The sequence below is a fragment of the Argentina silus genome, assembly GCF_951799395.1.
Source record: "Argentina silus genome assembly, chromosome: 11".
Classification (NCBI taxonomy): domain Eukaryota; kingdom Metazoa; phylum Chordata; class Actinopteri; order Argentiniformes; family Argentinidae; genus Argentina; species Argentina silus.
Genome location: NC_139665.1, coordinates 1132618 through 1146008, shown reverse-complemented (window position 1 = coordinate 1146008; position 13391 = coordinate 1132618). Strand labels below are relative to the sequence as shown.

The 13391-nt window shown below is 45.9% G+C and overlaps 1 protein-coding gene across 1 annotated transcript in view; it reads left to right on the top strand.

Annotated features, from left to right (window-relative positions):
- The window catches only part of col14a1b (collagen, type XIV, alpha 1b), a 59102-nt gene that overhangs the window by 39043 nt on the left and 6668 nt on the right, over positions 1 to 13391 (top strand). Inside the window, exons 27-42 of the mRNA XM_083680522.1 lie at positions 1 to 106; positions 483 to 521; positions 846 to 984; positions 2391 to 2533; positions 2959 to 3068; positions 3720 to 3878; positions 5454 to 5531; positions 7252 to 7338; positions 8039 to 8092; positions 9475 to 9570; positions 10158 to 10211; positions 11423 to 11476; positions 11722 to 11775; positions 12183 to 12254; positions 12395 to 12430; positions 12965 to 13031. The exon at positions 1 to 106 is cut by the window's left edge and continues 59 nt beyond it. Of these exons, the coding sequence (XP_083536648.1) occupies positions 1 to 106; positions 483 to 521; positions 846 to 984; positions 2391 to 2533; positions 2959 to 3068; positions 3720 to 3878; positions 5454 to 5531; positions 7252 to 7338; positions 8039 to 8092; positions 9475 to 9570; positions 10158 to 10211; positions 11423 to 11476; positions 11722 to 11775; positions 12183 to 12254; positions 12395 to 12430; positions 12965 to 13031 (1348 nt within the window). The remainder of the gene's footprint in view (positions 107 to 482; positions 522 to 845; positions 985 to 2390; positions 2534 to 2958; positions 3069 to 3719; positions 3879 to 5453; positions 5532 to 7251; positions 7339 to 8038; positions 8093 to 9474; positions 9571 to 10157; positions 10212 to 11422; positions 11477 to 11721; positions 11776 to 12182; positions 12255 to 12394; positions 12431 to 12964; positions 13032 to 13391) is intronic.

Here is a 13391-nt window from a genome sequence, read left to right as displayed (position 1 = left end):
GCCAGCAAGCCCAGCGAGAGACACGTCTTCTTCGTGGACGATCTCGACGCGTTCAAAAAAATCGAGGAGAAGCTGGTCACCTTCGTCTGCGAGGCCGCCACCGCAAGTGAGTCCCAGCAGACTTCAAAAACATACATCAGTCAAAAGTTTGGACACACCTTGCCAAGAGCGTGCAAAGCTGTCATCAAAGCAAAAGGTGGCTACTTTGAAGAGTCTAAAATATAAACCATATTCTGGTTTGTTTAACACTTTTTTGTTTACTACATAATTCCATATGTGTTCCTTCATAGTTTTGATGTCTTCAATATTAATCTAGTAACAATGTAGAAAATAATAAAAATCAAGAAAAACCATTGAATGAGAAGGTGTGTCCAAACCTTTGACTGGTTCTGTATATATATATACGAGCTGGACTGCCCCTCTCAAAATAACCTGTTTGTGTCATTTTTTGCGTGGCGAGTGACAGATGTTTTGTCTCCTAGCTTGTCCTGCGGTGGCGATGAGCGGCAGCACGTTGCCAGGTAAGAGGCTGGACCTCAGACTGTAGAAGTACAGGACATATTGAGTTACAGCAGGGGGAGGCTGGTGGAGGTAGAAATCGGAGGCCGGGCTCATAGTAATGCATGGGATGGAATTAGGAATGGTGTCAAACACGTGATGGCGTTCCATGTATTACAATCAGCCCGGCCTCCAATTTCTGCCTCCACCGGCCTCCCCTGCTCTACACACAGTAAAGCTGTTGATGGTTGTTGTTGTTGTTGTTGTTGTTGTTGTTGTTGTTGTTGATGTTGTTGATGTTGTTGTTGTTGTTGTTGTTGTTGTTGATGTTGTTGTTGCTGCCGCAGGGTTCAGGATGATGGAGATGTTTGGGCTGGTGGAGCACCTGTATGGGAGCGTTGCAGGAGTGTCCATGGAGCCTGGCTCCTTCAACAGCTTCCCCTGCTTCCACCTGCACAGCGACGCTCTCCTGGCCCAGCCCACCAGGTAGCACCTTCAGCTACGGTTCACAGTACATTACCGTACAGTAGTAATGTTTACAGTACATTACCGTACAGTAGTAATGTTTACAGTACATTACCGTACAGTAGTAATGTTTACAGTACATTACCGTACAGTAGTAATGTTCACAGTACATTACCGTACAGTAGTAATGTTTACAGTACATTACCGTACCATAATAAAGTTTAAAGTACATTACCGTACAGTAATAACGTTTAAAGTACATTACCGTACAGTAATAACGTTTACATTACATTTTAAATACTTGATGAACAAGAAGCTGTTACACTGTAACAGTAACTACAGGAAGGTGTCAGAGCCAGATCCCTCATACCAGAGCTGGCCCATAGCAAATTGCCAACCCACATTCGGACCAGGTCTGGCCCTTATTCTACTTGCCGTTTCCGATTTGCAGTACATTACAGTATATTTTAAATTCTTAACCTGATGCTGTTACCCAGTCAGCAGAGAAATGACGGCCCAGATCTTGCCCACAATTGTCTGGGTCCTCATGCACATTTAGGGTGGTGAACCACAGCACACAGGTGGTGTTTGAGCTGATTGTGTGTGAGCTGGACATGTTGTCAGTGTCTCTCAGACAGTGGAATGGTAGACTTTGTGTGTTTCTTTCTTTGACCATCACCCTCTCTCACATGTGAAGTGATATCTCTTATGTACCCACTAAGTAAAACAACATCAACTTATTTTCAACCAAGCTTAGTTCCCTGGATTTGTGACTATACTTCAACAAATGAAAAGAATGTTACTATGACTAATGTATGAAGGTGGATAATGTTACTATGACTAATGTATGAAGGTGGATAATGTTACTATGACTACTGTACTGTATGAAGGTGGGATAATGACAGATGGAAAACCTGGTCTATTTACCTCTCTCTTATCTGCAACCATCTTTGACTCCTGAAAACAGTCATTTACTTTTAGGGCTTAATGTAGCGAAAATAGCTGTCCAAATATGTAGAAACAATAGTTTCCAGCTCAAAACCCTCTCTTTAGAATGGAATGGCACATTTGAAAGAGTGAAGGGGCATGTTGAGGCTTTGGAACCTGTGTTTGATCATGGTCACGTGCCTTGGGAGGGTGTGTCCCAGGGGAGGTAGACATCGGAGGACAGGCGCATTGTAATGCACGGAACGAAGTATGGAATGGTATAAAACACGTATGGGGAAAAACTCCCTTGAGAGGAACCAGACTCCAGGGGGACCCATCCTCCTCTGGCTGATCAGGTGCTGAACAGTAAACTCCAATCCATGCATTACAATGAGCCACCCCGTCCTCCAATGTCTACCTCCCCCGGCCTCCCCTGGTGTGTTCTGACTAGAACCTCCTGTCCCCTGACTCCTGACCTCCTGACCTCCTGACCTCCTCAGGTTCATCCACCCCGAGGGCCTGCCCTCTGACTACACCATCACCATGCTGTTCCGCCTGCTGCCCGAGACCCCCGAGGAGCCCTTTGCATTGTGGGAGATCCTCAACAAGAACAACGAGCCCCTCGTTGGTGTCATACTGGACAGTGAGTATTAAGGGGTGCCGCGTCAGGGGGGTTGTATCCATGGAGACGGGGGGGGTTGGGTTGGTGAACGGTGCGGGGTTGTGTCAGCGTTGTTATGGTTCAGGTGAGCGATGGACCAGGTGTGTCTGATGATTTATTCTGTGTAAACACAAACGTTTTTTTCCTTAAAGCACCACTCCTCAAAAGGTTGAGGTCATGTACAGCACAGTACATGTTCTAAAGGTCTTCTGTGGTTCAGGTGTGACATGATTTAAACCTCCCCCCGTTCTCTGCACTGTAAGTCACAACATACACATGTCACTTCCCACCCAGGTTATGTATGTATACTGAAGTGTAGATTGTTTACAAATGATACAGATACAATAGGCTGAAGAAACAGTGGAAGGTTCTGTGCTGTGTGTGAAACCGTCTCTCTCAAACCCAAGATGGCGGCAAGACCCTCACCTTCTTCAACAACGACTACAAGGGAGACTTCCAGACCGTGACGTTTGAAGGACCAGAGATCAAGAAACTGTTCTACGGCAGTTTCCATAAGGTCAGAGGTCAAGAAACTGTTCTACGGCAGTTTCCATAAGGTCAGAGGTCAAGAAACTGTTCTACGGCAGTTTCCATAAGGTCGGAGGTCAGAATCAGAGAAATAGAATTATTCTATTTGTAGAGTGGAACGATTCTAGAATAGAGTGATTGTATTTTCAGAACAGAATGATTCTAGAACAGAATGATTCTATTTCTATTCTTTAAACCACCTCTGTTTTACATACAACATCTTCACAGCGGTTGTGTAACATGTAGTTGTAGGGAATGTTCTGCTTCTCCTGGCACAGCCGTCTCGTTGAGTGATATCAAACCACTCCCATCGAGCTGTCAGCAAACCTTCAAGTTCAGCAAAGCTGCAAGATCAACATGTTCCAGATAGCTGTGTCATGTAATGGCTCGGAATCCCCTCTTTTACTTCCCAGAGACAAATCAACTCAACAAATTGTGATACATAAAAGAAATAGAAACGGCAAAAACACGTCTGAAATTCCCATGATACCCCGCTCCAGAACCTTAAGACTCTTGAGTTCCATTCCGCTGCTCGGGCTGAGAACAGAAATATGTCTGAAGTTCCAGAGCTTTTTTAGTTTTCTAGCCTCCGTCTCTCTGACTGAACAGCAGCGTCTGTGTTCCCCGGTGTGTTCTGCAGCTGCACCTGGTGGTGGGCAAGACCAGCGCCAAGGCCGTCATCGACTGCAAGCTGGTGGAGGAGAAGCCCATCAACGCCGCGGGGAACATCACCACAGACGGGCTGGAGGTTCTGGGTCGCATGGTCCGCTCCAGGAGCAACAAGGACACCTCTGCAACGGTGGGTCTGGGGACTGGGAGAGGATGTGGACGAGACCAGGGGAGGCTAGTGGAGGTAGAAATCGGAGGACGGGCTCATCGTAATGCACGGGATGGAATGAGGAATGGTATCAAACGTGTGTGTGTTTGTGTGTTTGATACCATTCCTCATTCCATTCCATGCATCACGATGAGCCCATCCTCCCATTTGCATATATATTAGACTGTCGATTTACCTGGAAAGTTCAGGTTGCCAGGTGTGTCTCCTGTTAATACCATTTAAAAAAAAAATTGTATTCCTTCTTCTGGCATTGTGACTGCCTATGGCCCCTGGTGTGAGCATTGATTACTTTGTCGTATGATGACTGATGGATAGATGATTCACTTACTTAAACAAATGTATTTGTTGTAAGTCGCTTTGGATAAAGGCATCTGCTAAATGCCATAAATGTAAAAAATGTAAATGTATACCATGTGACACAACCATAATTTTCACCCCTCTGGAGGGGGTCTCTAACAACCACAGGCGGTCTTAACACGGTCATGTTCCTAGCAGGTGAGGCAGACGCGTGGCCTCAGAGGAGGTTGTGAAGTGAAATCACATTGAGTAGTTTTTAGACAGACCGTTTGAATAGAATACAGTATTTCATAAACTAGGCTACACTTCTATAAATAGCCCAGGTATCATCATGCAGACACAGCCTGAAGATGTACTATAAGCTTAATTATTTTTTCCCTTTGAACAAAAACTTTTCAGACCTTTTCAAATGGACCCCACTCAGCAGAGAAATCTGTTTGAAGAACCTAATTATTGATGGATCTTCAGTGGACAGAAGTGCAAATGGCTGTTTTGCATAGTTCAGTTAACGATACAATTATCATATCATTATTTCAGTACATGTTCAAGAAATCCAGAGGAAATATTCAGACTTTGCCGACTGTTTTTTGCAAGGGACAAGTTGCACCACCTGTTTAAAACAATAACATAATAATATGTGACTGTTTGTGTGTGGTGTGTGTGACTGTTTGTGTGTGGTGTGTGTGACTGTTGGTGTGTGTGTGGTGTGTGTGACTGTTGGTGTGTGTGTGGTGTGTGTGACTGTTGGTGTGTGTGTGGTGTGTGTGACTGTTGGTGTGTGTGTGGTGTGTGTGACTGTTGGTGTTTGTGTGGTGTGTGTGACTGTTGGTGTGTGTGTGGTGTGTGTGACTGTTTGTGTGTGGTGTGTGTGACTGTTTGTGTGTGGTGTGTGTGACTGTTGGTGTGTGTGTGGTGTGTGTGACTGTTGGTGTGTGTGTGGTGTGTGTGACTGTTTGTGTGTGGTGTGTGTGACTGTTGGTGTGTGTGTGGTGTGTGTGACTGTTTGTGTGTGGTGTGTGTGACTGTTGGCGTGTGTGTGGTGTGTGTGACTGTTGGTGTGTGTGTGGTGTGTGTGACTGTTGGTGTGTGTGTGGTGTGTGTGACTGTTGGTGTGTGTGTGGTGTGTGTGACTGTTGGTGTGTGTGTGGTGTGTGTGACTGTTGGTGTGTGTGTGGTGTGTGTGACTGTTGGTGTGTGTGTGGTGTGTGTGACTGTGTGTGTTGTTGTTGTTGTCCTCAGTTTCACCTCCAGTCGTTTGACATCGTGTGCAGCACCTCCTGGGCCAGCCGAGACAAATGCTGTGACCTTCCTGGTCTGGTGAGTTCAAGTATTACCATCTGCTTACTAGTACCAGCTACTAACTACTACTATAACTACTACTAATACTAACTACTACTACTAATACTACTAATACTAACTACTACTAATACTAACTACTACTACTAATACTACTACTAATACTACTACTAATACTACTACTACTACTAATACTACTAATACTAACTACTACTACTAATACTACTAATACTAACTACTACTAATACTAACTACTACTAATACTAACTACTACTACTAATACTACTACTAATACTAACTACTACTACTACTAACTACTACTAATACTAACTACTACTAATACTAACTACTACTACTATAACTACTACTAATACTAACTACTACTACTACTACTACTAATACTAACTACTACTAATACTAACTACTACTAATACTAACTACTACTACTAATACTACTACTAATACTAACTACTACTACTACTAACTACTACTAATACTAACTACTACTACTAATACTACTACTAATACTAACTACTACTACTACTAACTACTACTAATACTAACTACTACTACTAATACTAACTACTACTACTAATACTAACTACTACTACTAATACTAACTACTACTAATACTACTACTAATACTACTACTACTAATACTAACTACTACTAATACTAACTACTACTACTATAACTACTACTAATACTAACTACTACTACTACTACTACTAATACTAACTACTACTACTACTACTACTAATACTAACTACTACTACTATAACTACTACTAATACTAACTACTACTACTACTACTACTAATACTAACTACTACTACTAATACTAACTACTACTACTACTACTACTACTATAACTACTACTAATACTAACTACTACTAATACTAACTACTACTAATACTAACTACTACTACTACTAACTACTAACTACTATAACTACTACTAATACTACTACTAATACTAACTACTACTACTATAACTACTACTAATACTAACTACTACTAATACTAACTACTACTACTACTACTACTACTAATACTAACTACTAACTACTATAACTACTACTAATACTACTACTAATACTAACTACTACTACTACTACTACTAATACTAACTACTACTACTACTACTACTACTACTACTAACTACTACTACTAATACTAACTACTACTAATACTAACTACTACTACTACTAACTACTACTACTACTATAACTACTACTAATACTAACTACTACTAATACTAACTACTACTACTAATACTAACTACTACTAATACTAACTACTAATAATACTAACTACTACTACTAATACTACTACTACTAATACTAACTACTAATAATACTAACTACTACTACTACTATAACTACTACTACTACTACTACTACTACTACTACTATAACTACTACTACTACTACTACTACTACTACTACTATAACTACTACTACTACTACTACTACTACTACTACTACTACTACTACTACTATAACTACTACTACTATAACTATTACTACTACTACTACTACTACTACTACTACTATAACTACTACTATAACTACTACTACTACTACTACTACTATAACTACTACTACTACTACTACTACTACTACTACCGACTGCCGACACGTTAGGGGGCGTCTGCTGTGACCTGTGACCTGTGACCTGTGACCTGTGACCTGCACGATGGTGAGTCATCGTTTCACCGCCTGGGTCTTGTCTCCCCTCAGAGGAAGGAGGAGGACTGCCCTGCCATGCCCCGCGCCTGCACCTGCACCCAGGACAGCAAAGGCCCGGCCGGACCCACCGGATCCCCGGTGAGAACCCCTCTTTCCCTTCCTTGCTCTGGGTAGAGGATGGTCTGCCCTGTGGCGCAGACCAGATCCAGGATCAGACCCCACCACCGTCCCCCAGACTGCCACCTGACCCGTCCAGGAGGGAAACGCTGTTGTCTAACGCTGACAGGTGGCGTCATTCCTACACGACACTCGGAGCCTCGACCCAATCGGTGTTGACGGTGTTGTAATCTGCCGTTAGGCGATGGGAGGAGGAACACACACAACAATAGGACGTTCAACGCTCTGATTGGTCACTTATTTGGGGCTCATTCCCTGCATCATCTCATCTGGGGGCAGAGGGTCACATGTTATTATGAACCTTTATTTAGGTCCTACTGAGACCACAAGCACCAAACACATCATAAATGTACATTCAAGTCAATTTACACAACAATAATAATAATCAATTAAAACGTGACAGATCCTTTATCAAGTGACACAAGATAATCTCATTTCAGTATGTTTTAAAGGTCGTTACAAGTACAAGCATAGACCACCTGATGTCTGATAACGTGTCTTGGATGTGTTGAGTTGTGTTTGTTTGTTTGTGTTATAATGTGTTTTAGTATGTGATAAGTGTGTGTGTGTGTGTGTGTGTGTGTGTGTGTGTGTGTGTGTGTGTGTGTGTGTGTGTGCGTGTGTGCGTGTGTGTGTGTGTGTGTGTGTGTGTTATAAATAGGGAGGTCCTGGGATCAGAGGAGCGAGAGGGGACCGTGGTGAACCAGGCCTTGTGGTACAGTATTCCAACACACACACACACACACACACACACACACACACACACACACACGCTCACCTCAGCCCACTGAAACCCAATGCAGCCTGAAATACTCTCTACCAAGAGAGCGTCTGAATGTATCAGTGACTTGGTGGACAGACCCCAAGGGCACCCCTCCTCGTGCCACGCTTAGCTGAAGAGATTCCAGCCAAAAATGTCCTTTCCAATCTTTTATTCCTCCTCCTCCTCCTCCTCCCCCTCCTCCCCCTCCTCCTCCTCCTCCCCCTCCTCCTCCTCCTCCTCCTCCTCCCCCTCCTCCCCCTCCTCCTCCTCCTCCCCCTCCTCCCCCTCCTCCTCCTCCTCCTCCTCCTCCTCCTCCCCCTCCTCCCCCTCCTCCTCCTCCTCCTCCTCCTCCTCCCCCTCCTCCTCCTCCTCCCCCTCCTCCTCCTCCTCCTCCCCCTCCCCCTCCTCCTCCTCCTCCCCCGGCTGAGCCAGGCCAGTGGGCCAGCAGGCCGGGGTCTGAGTGGTCTGGCATACGGCTGGGTGGGTCGTTGTTAGGCAGCCTGTTGGCCACGTGTCTGAATCTCTGTCCTCATGAATGTCATATGAATCGGAGGGGCGGTCTGTGCATGAAAGTCAATGACCCAGGTGGTCCCTGACCAGACCGAGAGGAGCCTCTCTGATTGGCCTCCCCAGAACACACACAGCATACACAGCCTCCCCAGAACACACACAGCACACACAGCCTCCCCAGAACACACACACAGCATACACAGTTGGAATGAAACATCTTATAATGCACTTGCTAGTCGTATTCTCAGCGTGTATAACCTGTGAGATTATTGGACATGTGTAACATTCAAGATGTTTATTGTTGTCATTCTAATATTTCGTAGAGGTAGATGGTCGAAATCGGAGGACGGGCTGATTGTAATGCATGTAACGTGTGTGTTTGATACCGTTCCTCATTCCGTTCCATGCATTACAATGAGCCCTTCCTCCGATTTCTACCTCCACCAGCCTCCCCTGGTAGCATTACCAATAATCTCACAGGTTACACAGTAGTTCTGATACCACTGTAATAACTAGAGGTTCAAACTGATAACTTTGTGGTGGTCCAGTGGTCTAGCACCATGGTCTGGGGTGGTCCAGTGGTCCAGCACCACGGCCTACAGTGCACACCATGTCAGTATGGGTTAGAACCCGGCCCATGCCCTGCTGACATCCCCTCTCCTCCCTACTTCCTGTCTTTCTTCACTATCTCTGTCCAATAAAACTGAAAAAATCAATGTAATGATACTAACTTTGTGGTAATGGTGTGAGGTGAGATGGAGTGTGATCTGGTCCTGTGTGCCTGTGGTGGTGATGCTGTCTGACTGCCTCCTCCCTGGTGCCAGGGGCCGATGGGGGGCGTGGGGGACGCAGGGGCGTCAGGACAACAGGGGCCACCCGGGCCTCAGGGGCCCAGCGGGCGCTCCATCATCGGACAGCCGGTAAGACACACACACACTGTACACACATACACACACTGTACACACACACACACACACACACTGTACACACACACACTGTACACACACACTGTACACACACACACATACATACACTGTACACAGGAGAGGCTGTACTGTGTCACCGTGGGTTTAAAACACAGTAAACACTGCAGTAGAATGTGAACACAGTAAACACTGCAGTAGAATGTGAACACAGTAAACACTGCAGTAGAATGTGAACACAGTAAACACTGCAGTAGAATGTGAACACAGTAAACACTGCAGTAGAATGTGAATCATGTGTAGGTACTGACAGATGAACTCAGGTGAAACATGGAGGACTGTCTCCGTTAGTGGTGACACATGGGGTGTATTGAGAGTTAACCCGTGGTATTCACACATTATTGACAGTATTTACCAGTGAAAGCAGCCTCCAAATAAGGGATTTACGATGTTCCTGATTTTCAGGGTGGTCTGGGTGTGTTTCAGTGTGTGATAAATGTGTGTGTGTGTGTGTGTGTGTGTGTGTGTATGTGTGCGCGTGCGTGCGTGCGTGTGTGTGTGCGCGCGTGTGTGTGTGTTTTCAGGGTGGTCGAGGAGAAGGAGGAGAGAAGGGTGATGCTGGCCCCCCGGGACCGCAGGTAAAGACCCCCGACACAAAGACCTCATTTCAACACACTCACACCCCCCTCACCCCCCTCACATCCCCTCACCCCCCTCACACCCCCTCACATCCCCTCACACCCCCCTCACCCCCCCTCATCACATGGCCAGTGTATGACTGGATCTGCTGCACAGGGAACATCCAGTTCTTCACACCACAGAGGCCCCTCCCCTCACTGCTGTCTGTCTACCTAATAGACGGTGTCTTTTCTGACAGATCCCATCAACCTGCGATTGGCCTTCGTGTTGATCTGAGCTCTGAGATGAGTTGCGTGGAGATGTTGGAAGACGTGTTTTGTTTAGAATCTGTCCGTCTCCAGTGTGCAGCGGGCTGTGTCCTTCCCGACAGGCAGGCTGAACCTGGAATTCATTTCAGAGCTCAAATCACATGAGTAACTGTGTGTTTAGATGAGTTTTTATTTCTGAACAGTTGTTGCCTGTTCTGTGAGCTTTGCCATTGGCATCCGCTCCCTGTTGAGTGTCAGAGAGAGGAGCTTGGCCTCTGACGGCCGTGAAGGTCGTGGGGATGTTTGGAGAAACGGCTCGGACCTTGAGGCCCTCCCCTCGTCCACCAGCCTGCTCTGGCATTCAGAACCGTGTTCTAAACATCGCCCCGAGCAGCGCGTTCACCTCCTAACCCACACAAACCCGGTACCGGCCGTGCGGTGGTCTGGGGAGACAGCGCTTCAGGTCACAAGAAGACGATGCCTCAACATGTGAATCTTGTTACCAGTTAGTGGCTGTACAGCAGGGGAGGCTGGCGGAGGTGGAAATCGGAGGACGGGCTCGGGAATGGAACGGAATGAGGAACGGTATCAAACACGTTGTGGCTTGTTACGTTGTGTTTGATACCGTTCCTCATTCTGTTCCATGCATTATAATGAGCCCGTCCTCCGATTTCTACCTCCACCAGCCTCCCCTGAGCTACAGTAATCCACTACTGTACTGACACCATTATCAACACGTCCTGGAGCTGCTCAATGCAAACAAATACCTGCCAGGTTAGATAAGTGACTCTCTCTCTCTCTCTCTCTCTGTCTCTCTCTCTCTCTCTCTCTGTCTCTCTCTCTCTCTCTCTCTCTCTGTCTCTCTCTCTCTCTGTCTCTCTCACTCTCTCTCTCTCTCTCTCTCTCTCTCTCTGTCTCTCTCACTCTCTCTCACCCTCTCTCTCTCTCTCTCTCGGTCGCAGGGCGTTCCAGGATCGTCAGGGTCACCAGGTCGAGATGGGCCTCCAGGGCCGAGGGTGAGGTCACATGTCCTTTTAACCCAACGGGACCATACAGTACCGTCAATGCCCAGCAGGGGAGGCTGGTGGAGGTGGAAAGTGGAGGACGGCCTCATTGTAATGCATAATGGAATGAGGAATGGTATCAGACACATTCCATGCGTTACAATGAGCCCCATCCTCCGATTTCTACCTCCCCCAGCCTCCCGTGGTACCCAGTATTATCAGAGAGGTATGTTTTGACACGCTGCATTCTTCCACAGGGACTGACTGGCAAGGATGGATCCCAGGGGAGACCAGGACCTTCGGGAACAATAGTAGGTGTCTCTGTTGGGGATACGTCATCATTCAACTCACATAAAACCATTTAGAATGTGCTTTTCCAAAGCTTATTTCAGAGCCTTTTAACTTTGTAAGGAGGAAGTCACCTCCTCCACCACCGCTGGGCTCAGTAGAACCCATCTGTGCTGTGGGAGGTGTGTCTCATAACACCCACCACTGATTTTGTACATTTGTAAATTTGTTATTGCTATTTAGTTAATATTTTGCTATTTTGTACATTTCTTGGCAATATTTGCTAGTTTTTTCTGTGCCATGCACCAACCTCACCAAGTCAATTTCCTGTATGTGCAAATATACTACCAAATAAAAGAATTCTGATTCTGATTCTGATCAGCTGTCACAGTGTCTCTGACATGTGACCTGTGACCTGTGTCTTCCACAGGGCACTCCAGGAGCTCCAGGGGGGCCGGGGTCCAGTGGACCTCCAGGAGCCGTGGGGGACCAGGGACCACCCGTAAGTCAGCTCGCCCTGCTGGAAACCTGCATGTCGCTGATGTACCGTAGCAGAGGAGGCCGGTGGAGGCAGAAATGGGGCAGAACGCCTGAACACAGACTGTTTTTCTGTCCTCAGTTATTGTGCTTGTTGTGTTTCAGGGAACCCTGGGACCCAAAGGAGAGAAGGGTGAAAGAGTAAGTATGTCTTGGAGGACGAACACTGAGTTGAAACACCAGCAGTTCTCACCTTTCTATAAATACCTCCCGTCCCGTTTGGGGTACAGGTGTTACAGGTGGTACAGGTGGTACAGGTGGTACAGGTGTTCTCCAACAGGCTGCCTGTATACAGTCACAAGCTGTTTAAACACAATAATAAAAAACATATATATGATTATTATTATTATTATTATTATTATTATTATTATTATTATCACAGTATGCTGTGACAGAACACATTTGGTAGAATCTGCTCACACCTCGTAACCTAAACGTGTGTCTGAGAGAAGGTTCTCCTGGAGTTGAGGCTGTGTATCAGTGTGACACTAAACGCCCAATACGTTTTTAGAGAAAACACGCTTTGATGGTGTTATCTGCAGCCCTGGTCTGTGTGTGTGTGTGTGTGTGTGTGTCTTACCGTGTGTGTGTGTCTCACCGTGTGTGTGTGTCTCACCATGTGTGTGTGTGTGTGTGTGTGTGTGTGTGTGTGTGTGTGTGTGTGTGTGTCTCCAGGGTGACCTCCAGTCCCAGGCATCAGTCCAAGCCATCGCCCGGCAGGTGTGTGAACAGCTGATACAGAGTGAGTTTTTTTTCTCTTTAAACCCTCCATCTGGCCCACTGTGTGTGTGTGTGTGTGTGTGTGTGTGTGTGTGTGCGCGTGTGTGTGTGTGTATGTATGTATGTATGTATCAGTGTGTGTGTGTGTGTATCAGTGTGTGTGTCTATGTATGTTTGTATCAGTGTTTGTGTGTGTGTGCATGCGCGTGTGTATGTATGTATGTATCATTGTGTGTATGTGTATCTGCGTGTGTGTGTGTATGTATGTATCAGTGTGTGTGTATGTGTGTGTGTGCGTGCGTGCATGTGTGTGTATGTATCAGTGTGTGTGTGTGTGTGTATGTATGTATGTATGTATGTATGTATCTGTGTGTGTGTGTGC